Genomic DNA, 14,117 nt, shown 5'->3' with positions numbered 1-14,117 from the left:
GTGTCTTCTCCATGTGTTTGTAGGGCATTTTCAAATCCGACAGTTTATTTTTGCATATTAAAGTATATTTTTAATCATGTAAGGGAACACGTGCAAGTTGTGCATAAAGCAGACTAAACAATTGGGTCATATATTTAACTAATATATGCTGTGTAGTTCGTAGAACCATGCATTTTTAATTTCTTTGGTTACCTGACATAAATGCTGTGAGTATCTTGTGTTGTTGAGAGCTGTCAGTCACACCAAGAGAGCAGTGCTGTAACCTTACCCGCTGTGACACCCAGAATAAATGTGCCTGCAGACCTTCAGACCTTTTCTTAAAGAACAGATGACACCACGAAGATGATCGGTGCAGATTTTGTTGTCTTCCTAAAGCACTTACTGTGATCAGAGAATTAAAATTTCAGCGGGTCATCTAGTGATGGCTGAGCTGCAAATACTGTGAAAACTAGATTAGGTTTCTTGCAGCTTCATAGCTATAGGTGAAGTGGTTTTTTAATTGCAGTGTACACATTCTGGGGCATTCATTTCTGGCTTAAGTGATCAAGTAAATTTATTAACAGCAATGAGGTCACTGTAATTTTCAATAAATGGTGACTTGCTGATTTATATCAGAAGATCCATACAGCAGTAAACAATGCCATTTATATTTAATTAGTTTTATTGAACCAAAAGCAATTTTATTTGTAATGAACTACATGTTATGATTAAGAATGTATTTTAATGATCTTTAAGTAAGGTGAACAAATGTTGCCCTTGACCTAACAGAGGAGCTTTTTCTGTGTTACCGGTAGCTGCAGGGTGATTGGTGAATTACTATTGTGAAAAGCAAAGGAGAACATTTTTGTTACTGTATCATCAAGTCATCTCCTGAATTTCAGTGCGAAGGATGAAGTGATTTCTTTTCGATTATTATTTTCATGTTACAGGGAATGAAATGCATGATGTAACCATGTCATTTTTTTAAGCATCTGATCTACAATTATATAAAAATAACTTTTTATTGCCTAAGGTTTAGGTTTATTGTTTTTACTTTAATCTACACTCGTTACAATCCCCCTGCTCGTAACATATGGGTAGAGTAAATCAGCTTCAATGAAGTACTGGTTTGATGTTTATAATATGCAAATTATTCTTTCATAAGGCTAAACTTGATGTAGTCCAAGCTACTTATTAGTTAAACTATTAATAGTTCTCTGGTGTTTAAAAAACATTCAATCTCTGTTAGAGGAAATTTCTCTTTTCCCTACTTCTCTGTAGAGGGAAGCAGTGACACAAGCTTGACCAGGTACATCTTACTTCCTCAGAGAGCTAAAGTTATATTTACACTTAGCATTGTGTACAAATCTTGAAGCCTCCTGGCTGAATTCTCCATTGTGTTTTCTTTTAATGCATTGAGATGAGAAATGCACTACTGGGAAAGCAGCGCTGCGTGAAGGGACATCTTTGTGCTCCTACAGTAAACTGCATTGTTGAATGCAATTCATATGTAAATGTCAATCTTCTATAACCATTCTGTGGATTTCTTTTTACCATTGTGTTATGAGAATTCAGCTTCTGTATTTTATTGGCGAAAGAATGATGCCTATTCATTGTATGGAGCATTGGTCTACAGTACAGAAAACGTCGTTTTCCCTTCCCTTTTCCCCAGTAATGGAGAAGTGATTTAGGAAGCTACTGAGCACATGTAATAGGCTTGTGTAACTTCTTTCTATCAATGAACTTCCATCCCAGATTTCTCCTGGAGAAGATTTTGTCTTATTTTTTTTCCAATACTCAGCTGCTTGCAGTTTGTGGCATTCTATCTAGAATAATGCCACAAGTGTGCGTAGGCAGTGTGCAGGTCTCAGTACTTCAGAAAGGTGAGGTTGAGTTGAAATTAAAAAATAATAATTAAAAAAAAAAGAAACAGGAAAGTTTGGGTTTTAAATCAGAAATACCAAAGGAGAATTAAAACAAAAAAAATAAAAGGAATGTGGTAGAAATTTTAACATTTAAAGTATAACAAAGGAGGATGTCACAGTAGAAGCAACTACCTGTAGAAAGATTGGGAAGTGGGAAAATATATCACTGCACAAATACCTGTACACCTTAAAGGCAGATATTTCTGCTGCTTTTTATTCTGATCTTGCTTCCTGCTAAGGCATTCTTTGAAAAGGGATAAGTTCTGGGTTGGTGCATTTCACTAGCAGTTTGTATAGTGTGTGAGCGTGGTATTAATTTTCTGACGTACCATCCATTACTGAGACTTTATTTTTCTTTACATAATAAAGCACATAATAACCCAGATTGGCTAAATTGTAGGTGATAACAGATTCAAAAGAAGTGAATGATGAGGGTACAGGACGCTGCTTGTGTATTAGTTTCATATGAATTATTTCTCATGAAGCTGATGAATGTAGATAGAAAGAACAAGGGTGCAACGAATGAAGCAGTGTGAAAGACTAAAATGAATGATTAATAGTTTAAAGATTAAGATAACTTGAGAGGTCTGATTAAATTCATGTTTTAAAAAGGATGTGAAATACTATTTTTGCAAGGTATGAAGTAAAAGACATTTTTCTACAGAATATGAGCTGAAATACAAACTAATGATTTATTTATAGGCCTACGCATTTTATAATCAAACATGCTTGATAAAGTCACAATAGATTAGAAAATGTTTCCACTCTTTCCTGGAAAAGTGACAGATTATATTCAGAAATCTATCATTGTTGTGTCAGAGTAACAGAAAGGTACAGACGTGTAGGCTTTAAAGCTCATTAACGCATGTGTGGACAATTGCAACTTCATTTCTGTAGTGTTCTAATTGTTTTAGTCAAATTCAGATCTTTGTTATATTTCAATTATGATCAGAAAATAATTGTAGCATTTTTAAAAATTACTGTGTTTGGGCTGCTTGATTACATGTCCATAAAAGAGGCTGTAAAATTAGTTCAATTTTGAAGCTAGCGTATTCTAGCTCAGATGAACAGGGTATTATAACTCTGTAATTGGCTTCCCGGAGGAAGGTGTATGATTAGCCTTTTGCAAGATTCAAGTAGTAGATAAAGGATGGAAGTAACCTGAGTAATTAGGAGCTAGACACTGTAAGAAGCTAGACATCCTTGCATTTCATCATAGGTTGAGTCTTAGTCTCACTGGGCGTTGGTATCAATCCTCTCCAAGGCTGGATGGTGAGGTCTGCTCACTCTGAAATCTTAGATGCTGTTGGTCCTGACCATCAATACTTTCTTAAAACTACAGGAGTTTTCATGGGTTGACTGCAGATGGATATACTGAGAGCTTCAGCATTTAAGAAAAGATGAGTTCATTGCTTGACCTTTTATTCAGTTGGCTTTTGCCTTATTGGAAATGTATTTTGTTTCCAGTTTCATTTAAGAATGAAATGAAACCAAGAAACTTTATTTTTTTTTTTAAAGGAACCAGCAAAATATTTTTAAGGTTATGCTAAAAAAAAATTAAAACCAAGCTCTTAAGAAAAAAAGTTTAGTGCATGAAAAATTGATGTGCTTACACTACTATTTTGGATCTGATAGCTTTATAACAGGATGTACTGAAGAAAGTGATGTGTTTTTTGGATAAAACTTCAGTGCGTTAAATTTGGGGTGGGGCGTTAAGAGTCGTATAAGCTGAAGTTGTTACCATTAAAAGGTCCTTCAAAATAATTAAATTCAAGTTTAAATAATAGTAAGTACATTAATCTGTTTTGCAGGATCTCTTTTCAATCAATGCTTATGTTTATGCTCAGAAGCCACAGCTGGATATTCATAGTTTTGAGGGTACCTTCACACGGGTAAGTAGTATCAATAAATATGTTTCTATTCCTCTCTTCTTAGCATTACAAGAATATATTTACATGTTCCTGTCATGGAAGTATTTACCAAAACATTTTGTCAATGAAATATTCCAGAAATCTAATACAAATAGAAGATTTGAAGATCTGGTATATTTGCTGCCACCACTATAATATTGTATGAAATTCTATGTATAGCACCATATTTTGTTTGTCTCGTGTCTAATATGTCACAGTGTCAGGTTTAATGTATTCAGCAGCCTCACACAATGCAGCTGACAGTTTCTGTGCAATAAATATGTTCCTTGTTTAACAGCTTCTATGGAAGTATTAGCTTTTCCTTGAAAATTTCAGTTATGTTGAAAAATAAAGCTAGAAGGCGCTTATGTGGGGGCTTTATCAAATCCTTTTTTTTCCAGGTTTAACTATATTCAAGACCAAATATGATGACATTGCAAATATTTTTGTGAGATTTTCTCTGTTCCACTGGGTGGCCTGCTAACGTTAATGCTTTAAAGCAAGTCATCCCAACAGCTGGTAACAATATAATAAATAGAAATATTGCTTTATAGATTTGTGGCACTGTCTGTGCTATTAGCAGATAACTTTTTTTTTCACTTCAACCACACTCAGTTGATTCATTCCTCTTGATAGTTTGCTTTTAAGATATCTCAATAGAATTAACAAATGTGGGAGGTATACAGAAAAAGTGGGTTTTTACTCAAGTGACTCAAACTGGTAATAGATTTTGTTCAGTTATTGGAATTCAAGTTCACACTCCTCTGTGAGCTTATGAGATGCTGCAGTTGTTGAGTCTTAAAGACAGATTTGTACCATTTACATGGTTCATGCTGTCTACAAAGTAAATGTCCTTGCCCCCAACTTTCTGAAGCTGTGACAGTTCTTACTTAAACACTGCATTGACCAATTGCCCAGATACAACTATTTACAGCTGTAATATTTTCATCCCTGCCCAAACAGCTAAACATGTGCTTTTCTAAACATAATTTGAACTGCGTGGAGTCTTTTTAACAAATCTAGTACATGTGATCAAGGCATTGGGAAATCACAACTAAACAGTTGCTCCCTGTTGTGGGTTCCATTTATACACATAAGAAGAGTGATATGATTTGAGCAGCTGTGATGTACCTTGTGTTTTCACAGTTAGATTTGTATTAAATGCTCAGGTAGTTTTAAATTTCTGTATGCATGCATCTGAGGACAGTGCCCTCGTATTTGGATTTATACTGGATCTTAGTGTACATAGTTCTAACAGTTTACTTTCCACAAAGCAAAATATCTCAGTGTGTTACTTCAGAACACTTCCTGATTTATCTTTCCAATTTTTCTGTGAGCCCTTGCTTATTGTACTAAATCAGTTTTTGCATCTGATCCCAGATCTGCATTACAGTTCAAAAAAATAATAGTAATAATAATGTGCTTAGTGATGCTGATGCATACATTTTTCCTACTTAGGCATTGGTGATCAAAGAAATCTTGCAAAGGTAGGTTAACAGGGTAATAGCACACTGAGTTTTCTTTTTTTCTTATTATGAAAATATGGTACTAACAGTATAGCAGCCAGATAATTTGGAAACGTGCATGACCATAAGTCAAAACAAACTTAGGTGCACAGCTGTAGTGTTTTTATGTGGGAACAACTTCTCTGTTGGTACTTCTGTGTGAGGAATATATTCACAACTAACCTAGTAGCTGATTGAAGATGTGTTTTGGAGCACTCCTGCATAACTACATCAAGAGAGATTAAAGCTCCACTGCATCTTGATGTCCACATGAAGTAATTTTTTATTGACCTCCATGGATTTCGGTGCATCATGTGCAGACAGTACATGAAAGTTGTGTGTGAGTGTCTTTGCATGGGCATGTGAGAAGGATTATGTCTGACCCTTAAACAATAACATAAGTAAATTTTTTTCCTCCTCTTCTAGATTCCTACCAAGAAATAATAGATTAACTATACTTGGATTCTGTGAAAATGTGAGATTTTATTTGCATCCTCCATTCTTTGAGCTTATTTTGAAATACAGAATGCACAGAATAGATTTACAGATACACCAGTGTATCACCTATCAGATGCTCCCATGATGATATAATAAGTATTAGGATTTAAGCACAAAGTGTTATGGCTCAGCACCACACAGTCATTTCTAAATGGAATGGGGGATACAGTAAAAATACATATATGAAAAAAATAAAAATAAGAAAACCCCCACAAATTAGAACGTATGGGTTGAGATAAAACTATTTGCTGAGGTAGAGAAAAGGAGAAGGATAATAATATGTGTGTATTTGTGTGTGTGCATATATATATATATATATATACACACTCATATATAGTAAGTGATGCCCAAGTAATTTCTCACCATGCCCTGTCTGATGCCCAGCTAGCCCCTGAGCAGCAGAAAAGAGCGAGATGAACTCTCACCCTCTTCAAAACTCCTACTTGATGACATGTGGTATGGAATATATCTTTGGCCAGTTTAAGTCAATTCTCCTAATTCTCTTCCCTTCCTACTCCTTGGGCCCTTTGCTTTGAACAGCATGGCTCTATACAACACTATTTAGCAGCAACTATAAACATTACTGTGTTTTGAACACTTTTTTCTCCTTGAACCAAAAGCATAGCATCATACCAGGCACTCTCAAAAAAAAAGAACAATTTCATCCAGCTGAAACTAAGGATCCTAGTTGGATCCTAGTTGTCATTCTAGAGCAAGTATGTCCAACCTGCAGCCTGCACGTGGCCTAGCCTGGTTGGCAGTGCTTCCCACAGAACAGCCCCAGGCATGCTCCAATTGCTCAGCAACAGCCAAACCATTAGTGCGCTATTAATGCTGTATTGACTGCGACCAAGGTGCAAGGAGAGCAGTGCTGACTCGACTGATGGCAAATAACTGTGTGCATTTTGATACCTTGACTAAACACAGGGCTATTATTTCGATAAAGGAACTTAAGACTTGGTTTCAAGATTGAAAAAAAATATAAATAAATAAAAAATCATGAAATTATGTTTGCAATACCATTTTCATTTGCTGTAAATACATTACCTGCAAATTTGCAACTGGAATGTGTAGAATTGCAAATAGGTATTCAACTCAAAAATCTGATCTTGTCTCTTTACCACATTTTCATAATCACTGTCTTACCAGAAGAAAATATCCTTTGCTTCACAAATCACAGAGTCACTGAATGACATGGGTTGGCCCTCAGGGATCACGAATCTCCACCCCCCTGCCACATGCAGGGCCGCCAACCTCCCCATTTCATACCAGCCCAGGCTGCCCAGGGCCCCATCCAACCTGGCCTTGAACACCTCCAGGGATGGGGCATCTACAGCCTCTCTGGGCAGCTGTTCCAGCACCTCACCACTCCCTCTGTAAAGAACTTCCCCCGATCTAAATTCACCCTAAATCTTCCTTCCCTCAGTTTAAAACCATTTCCCCTTGTCCTGTAGTTATCTACCCTTTCAAAGAGTTGATAAAATCAACAAATTGCACCTTCATTCCGTTGCTTTTTGGCAGGAAGCACGTTCTAAACAAACTACAGGAAGAGTAAAATTTCATAAAAAATCTCTGATGAATGCTCTGAAACCTCACTGAGAATTGCAACCACTTCCACTGAACCAACCTGATGCATTAGTTTCACAAAAACAGGGTCAGATAACCCTCTAGTTTTGGTTTTGTTTCTTTTTTTGAATGAAATATATAAAAGCTTAAAATAAGGGTTTTTTTAAAATTATGTATGTTAACTACATTATATATTTTTGGAGGGCTGCTCTGAAAGTAATGCCTCTTATTATTTTATTATGTTGTCTCAGCACATCAGAGATGGATGTTGGTGGTGTGGCAGTAGGGGTTAAACATTCCCACCTATATTCCATTACATTCTGTTGCTGTGCAGCAGGGGGATGAAATGGCATTTGACGTGGAATTGCGCATGAAGCAACAGTGTGTCACTGAATTCCTTCATGTGGAAAAATTGGCATCCACTGACATTCACTGCTGCAGGCCCACTATTTCCCTTTTGCTTATGACTTATGTCCAGAATTGTGGAAGCTGTATCTCTATAGCTTGTGACCTTCTCTGATTTTCTTATGTTTGGGCTTCTCTTCCATCATTCCCTTAAGAATCTTTTCCTTAAATTTCTCCTGTGTTGCAGCTGTGCACTGTCACTTCACAATCTTCACACATCTTATCAAAGATTAACCCATCAATGCTGATGGAGTTGCAGAGTTGGACCGAAACATGAGTTCTTTGAGGTCAGCCCTAATAGACTGCATAATCCTATGTGTCTCTTGGCAGCTCCTCTGACGAATGTTAGCATGATTTCCTCTTTGAGATACAGCAGTGTGTATATAATAAAAGCTTTTTTTTTTTTTGCACACTTGTGCATGAGTTTTCTGTTGGCCGTGTGATGCAGTGAGAAACTCCACAAATTTCTTATTTAGAGTACTTGAGCAGAATTTCTTTTCTTTTCCCTTCCACTTGGTAAATGTATACAGAGCTGTAAAAATCAAGTAGCCTTCCCTGTGACATAGGACAGTCTGAAAGAGCTGAGGCTGTTCAGCCTGGAGAAGAGAAGGCTCTGAAGTGGGCTGATAGTGGCAGGTTTGCTGATGATACTGAGTTGAGTGGTGCAGCTGACACAATAGGAGGGAGGGACACCATCCAGAGGGGTCTGAACGTGCTCAAAAAGCGGGCGCGTGAGAACCTAATGAGCTTCAACAAGGTCGAGTGCAAAGTATTGCACTTTTGTCGACGCAATCCTGGGTATAAGTGCAGACTGGGAGAAGAAATTCAGAGCAGCCCTGCAGAGAAGGACTGGGGAATCCTGATGAACGAAAACCTCCTGGACGTGAACCAGCGGTGTGCGCTTGTTGCTCAGTAGGCCAACTGTATCCTGAGCTGCGTTAAAAGAGGAGTGGCCAGCAGGGAGAGGGAGGTGATCGTCCCCCTCTGCTCGGCTCTTGTGAGGCCCCATCTGCAGCGCTGCGTCCAGGCCTGGGGCCCCCAGCACAGGAAGGACGTGGAGCTCTGGGAGCGGGGCCAGAGGAGGCACTGAGATGAGCAGAGGGCTGGAGCAGCTCTGTGTGAGGAAAGGCTGAGGGAACTGGGCTTGTTGAGCTTGGAGAAGAGAAGGCTCTGAAGAGACCTGTTAGCAGCCTTCTAATATTTAAAGGGAGCTTATAAGCAGGGTGGAAATTGACTTTTACACAGGTAGGTAGTTGAGAAAGGTGGTATGGGTTTAAAATGAAAAAGGAGAGATTTAGACTAGAAGTGTGGGGGAAGTTCTACGTTGAGAGGGTGATGAGGCGCTGGAACAGGTTGCCCAGAGAGATTGTGGATGCCCCATCCCTGGAGGCATTCAAGGCAAGGTTGAATGGCATCCTGGGCAGCCTGGTCTAGTGGTTGGCCACCCTTTCCATGTCAGGAGCTTGGAACTGGATGGGCTCTTTGGTGCCCTTCAACCTAAGGGCACCAAATTAATAAGGCAAATTAATATTAATAAGGGCACCTACGATTCTATAAATTGGAATCAAGGTTAGCGTGTTCCCAGTTGCTGTTGTCTCTAATATATTTTAGTTGTAAGGTGATGATTTGTGTAGTGTTAATTTCTTACATAAGAATTGAAAAAAACACCTTTTTTTTTTATTTTTATCAAAGCCTAATCTTTGTCAGAGACCATCTGAGAATTCTTCACAGAATATGTACCACGTTGGGGAGCCTTGATCCAAAATATATGGTTTGTTGTTTTGGGGTTTTTTTTAAATCTTTTAGTTAATTCTGCATCCTTTCTTTCCCTGTTTCTGACAGGATAGTTTTCTAAGCATCTTAGAGGAAAAAGTTATAATATCCCTGTTAGGGATTTTCGCAATTATATATGAAAGCATGTTTGAGTTTTTTGGCTTTTTAGGAATAGAGATTTGTAAGCAGTCCATCCCATGCTTGGTATTTTTTTCAAAATGAAGGTGAAAAATGGAGATATAGGTTTTGATAATCAATCTAATGTAAAATTTTTTGTGTGCTTGGGTAATCAGTGATCTCTCATTTCTTGCAAAATGATGAGTGCCATCTGTGATCTGATCAAATGCACTTGATTGCCCTACCTGCTAACGTTTCCTGTAGCTATAAACAATGCATTTCATAACTGCTAAATAACAGATATGCAGATGCTCGTGATTAATTATGAAAAATTGTTTGTTTACAGTTAGTAGACTGAGGCGAGGAGGGATGGAGGGGTGAGGAAAGTTCATGGAATCATAGAAACGTTTTTGTATTGGAAGGGTTTTCCCACTGGGTATGCATTTTGTACACGTTGTAAGCAAAAGCAGGTCCGTTTACATTTCCAAGTCAAATAGTCTTCCCTGAAGTTGTAATGTCACTTGGGTTGCAAAATGATAATGACCATGATTTACTGTATCATTTAGAAATGATTAAAGTAGTCATAGAGATTAAACCTCTAATTTTTAGTGCTTAGAGTTCTTAACTCGCTTTTAGATCTGGCACACAGCTCCTCAGTTTTGTAAAGCTGAGGAAAGAGCACATTGAGTTGATTTTTTTCTCAGAACATAAGTTTAAATAACACAACCTTGAATCACGAGTGCATTTTTTGTCAGAATCTGGATAATGTACTTTCAGTGAATGCTGTTACGCAGTGATTTGATGCAAGGATTCAGGCATCATATGCAGATTATTTTTTTCAGATGATTTTGCATTGTTTGCAAGTATGACGATGTGTGATGTTGATGTACCAGTTCTTATTTTTTCACAGGAAGACAGCGATCCAGCAGTTCATGAAAGCCTTAGTATAGAAAATACGTTATGGGCAAGCACTGTTGTTGCTTCAGGTAAGTGTTGCAACATCAAATACATCTAAAACCTCATCTGTGGAACTGTATTTTTATTTTACGTAGTGAAATATTAATGAGTTTTGAAAATCTTTGTGTCTTTCAGGCTATTGATCTGTTGCTCCCTTGTTTGCATTCCCATCAATTTCCTCACATCAGTGACAGCATTTTCATATCTTTTTAATCTTCCTTAGTAGGTTTTTATACTTAAATTTTGCTTTTTCAGTAGCCCTGTCTTTTGTATCCCACTAAAGCTACTGAACTTTTCTCTAATTAAAACTTGTATACTGCAAACTGTTATGTTCAATCCACTGTGGATAAGTGTCTTGCTGAAAAGCAGGCATGCTCTTGTATGTGTTAAGAGACTTTTCTAATATGCACACCATGCTGAGGGTAAAACTTATTTAAAATCTTTTATCAGGCAAATCTTAATCAGAAATCATTAACGAGCTATATTGTTATATAGGCACTGTAGGCACCGTATTCAGGCTCTCAACCATTATAAAATTTGTTATTAAACAGGAGAAAATTAGTTTATTTTTCGCCCCAGATAAGAAGTTAAAAGTACAGTAGGGAGAGAAGAACAAGGACAGAATTAGGAGAGCATGGTTTCTAAAAGGAGCTAGAATTTAAGATCAAAAATTGGAACATTTGGAAATGTTACTTAAAAGGAGGGATATGAACAGGAAGGAAGTAAAAGAGAAGAGGAAGAAGGGGGGTAGGTTGAGTCTCCAGCTAAGTAGCAAGGAGAAGCCTTCCTCATAGGGTCCAACTTCACGTTGTCGAGGAGAATATTAAAATGAACGTATTTGGAGGGCTGTGGGGAATAGATCAAGTTTAGGAAATCGGCAAAGGAATCTGTGACTGAGCACTCCTCTCCAGAGTCTGAATAGGTTCTCATGTTGTTTAGTACATAGTGCCTAGTAGAGCCTAGTGTTGGTTTTCATTGCACTAGTGAACTGTTCTCTATGAAACTGTTTTTCAAATGCATGGTGCCTACAATTGTCTTCACTTAGGTTATTAACTTCATTGGCCAAGATTTTTAACTGTGTATAAAACAGTGCTGCTGGTGAATTACAAGCTTTAATTACAAATGTGACTTTTTCCCTATTTTTTGTCAAACTTACACATGGGGAATAACCACGTCCAAAGAGTATGCAAAAAGCAGAAATTCCGAATCAGCAGTTTCGAATTTTAATTGAAAACTGCTCGTGTTTTCACTTCCAGGGTGGATTATTTGATTTTCTTTAGAAGTGTAGCTAAAGTCTGAGGCCTCTTGGTCTGCCATCTGAACTTGGCACCCAGGTTAATGGAAACAGTGGACTAATTTATTCCTTAGCCCACTGCCAGGGAGAGTAAATGTAGAATGGATATATTAAGTAATTTTTTTTTGTTTTCTTCTTAAGGAGATTGTGAAGGTATAATTGTTTATGAAGGTCTTAGGTTTGTTATTAATGTCAGTAGAAAAAAACACAAAGATAATTCTGAGTGACCACAGCCCCTTCTGAAAGAAAAAACGATGTGATGAAGTAATTAAAAATGTCATCGTATGTCCAGATCTTACAAGAATTACTCAGCAAATCTGTGGAGGTAATTTTTAGTATTGGACAGGATTAGGTCTGTAAAATAAAGAGTAGCAAGTGATTGCCTCTAGTCTGTTGCTTGTTTAATAAGGAATTTATAATGTTTTACAAGTGCACTGTGGGTGGATAGTCATAAATCAGACCATAGGATGGAACATTTACAAAACAGATAACGTTTTCTAGGTTTGGTGATAACTGATGTATCATTATTTTCACCCAAGGTGAATATACGTAAGTTAGCATAATTAAGGCTGAGTTATATGTATATATATTTAGTTAGTTGAAATTACAAGATTTCTGATCACTGAAAACTGTGTTAGCACTTGCCATTATAAGCATATATAAACCTCCTTGCCTAAAGCCTACAGTGGCAGAATGTCAGAAGTAGTCTTAGGTCAATGTGCTTGCACCTAAGCATGGCCTTTTAGAATACTTGATTATACCTAAAATGTTTACTTGCATGTGAGCTCTGTGGTGGTGAGTCTCACTCAAATTCCGTGAAAACAGAAGAATAAACATCTGGTAGCAGGATAAAGTCTGTATTATAAATTCTGTATGAATTTCTCTATTTATAGATAGGTACCTCATGTCATTTTGTCTCTTATTTCAGTCTTCCTTACTGTCTGCCATCAGTTTTGTCGCAGGTTGGTATTTTTCACCCAAAGAGTAGCGTGTTTATGTGCAAGCTTTCTTCTGTTACTTTGACACTTTGCTTCAAGAAATTGGGTCTGTAGTCTGTGCCAAGATGGTCGGTAGGGGTTATTTTGTTGCTGAGCGTGACACATATGGCGTGGGCTATCTTTTGTGTGGGTTTAGATGAGTGTCATGGCTGTGTCCCTTCCCAGCCTTTTGGCAGTTCACAGCCTCCTGGCTTTGAGGGGTTGTTGGAGAGGGCCTTGATGTTATGGCAGCATTGCTTAGCGATAGTGAAACATCGGAGCAGTGCCAGCACTGTTCTTGCTACAAGCACAGAGCACAGCGCTGTATGGGCTGCTGTGGGAAGCGTAATCCCAGCCAGGCCCATTACAGTACGGCAGTCATAGTGCCTCTGAGCTTAGAAGGCTGCTTCCTTCAGTGCTCTTCAGGCAGCCTGGGCATCATCTGTTAATAAACAGAGTATGTATGCGACCAGTTAGGCATTGGCAATAGGCAATAGGCATTTGACAAGATGTGCAGTGTCAGATTTGTGTGTAAAGACATCATTGAGCATGGCACCCTGTGATGCAGTTGCCAGCCCTTAGCTGAGTTTTGTGGGTTTTCCCCCCCATTTTCTCACATTTGAAGTGCTGGCTTGCTTCCATGAAGACTTCCTACGTATATACTTTTTCAGTAGTATTTTTATCAGGCCTATTTTCTTCCCCTTATTCTTAATGCTTTTACTTTTCAAAACTTTATTGTGCATCCTAGGAAAGGGTTGCTAAAAGGGAGGCAGAAAGAGGGAAAGCCAATGAAGTAGTGATCACAAATATTGCCCCTATGAGTCTGCTGGGAAATGAAATCAGGTTTAGCTCTTTTAGACACTAGTGAGCCTGAACTAATTTGAGTTTACGCTTTTAGAAAAAAAATCTATGTAGAGAATCAGGACTGCAGGATGGAGTTTTACTGGAGTCTTTCTTTCAAGCTTTGTCTTCTGGGCTCTTGAGGACCCCTTTCCTTGAAGTTACTGTTTGTCTGTCTCAGCCTATTTTCCTCTTTTCATATGCTGAATTCCTGACATTTCCTAGTGCACAGTACATAAAACATGTTGCTTTGGCTACACTAGCCTGGTGTCTCAGTGTGCTGTTACTGTTAGTCAAAGTGAGATAGAAGGTCGAGGTCAGGTAGGAAAAGTGTTTGGGGAATGGTGTGGGGAATACCTCAGAAAACTTGA

At 37.9% G+C, this 14,117-nt stretch overlaps 1 protein-coding gene across 6 annotated transcripts in view; it reads left to right on the top strand.

Annotated features, from left to right (window-relative positions):
- ATP9B (ATPase phospholipid transporting 9B (putative)) overlaps positions 1-14,117 on the top strand; it is a 157,018-nt gene that overhangs the window by 67,667 nt on the left and 75,234 nt on the right. For all 6 annotated transcript variants that reach the window (XM_042868806.1, XM_042868805.1, XM_042868809.1 and 3 more), the window contains exons 9-10: positions 3,716-3,796; positions 10,589-10,664. In XM_042868806.1, the coding sequence (XP_042724740.1) occupies positions 3,716-3,796; positions 10,589-10,664 (157 nt within the window). The remainder of the gene's footprint in view (positions 1-3,715; positions 3,797-10,588; positions 10,665-14,117) is intronic.

The sequence above is a fragment of the Lagopus leucura genome, unplaced genomic scaffold (assembly GCF_019238085.1).
Source record: "Lagopus leucura isolate 7727_CA_CO unplaced genomic scaffold, USGS_WTPT01 Super-Scaffold_100002, whole genome shotgun sequence".
NCBI lineage: Eukaryota > Metazoa > Chordata > Aves > Galliformes > Phasianidae > Lagopus > Lagopus leucura.
Note: the sequence above shows the minus strand (reverse complement) of the source record. Positions and strands in the feature narration are given on the sequence as shown.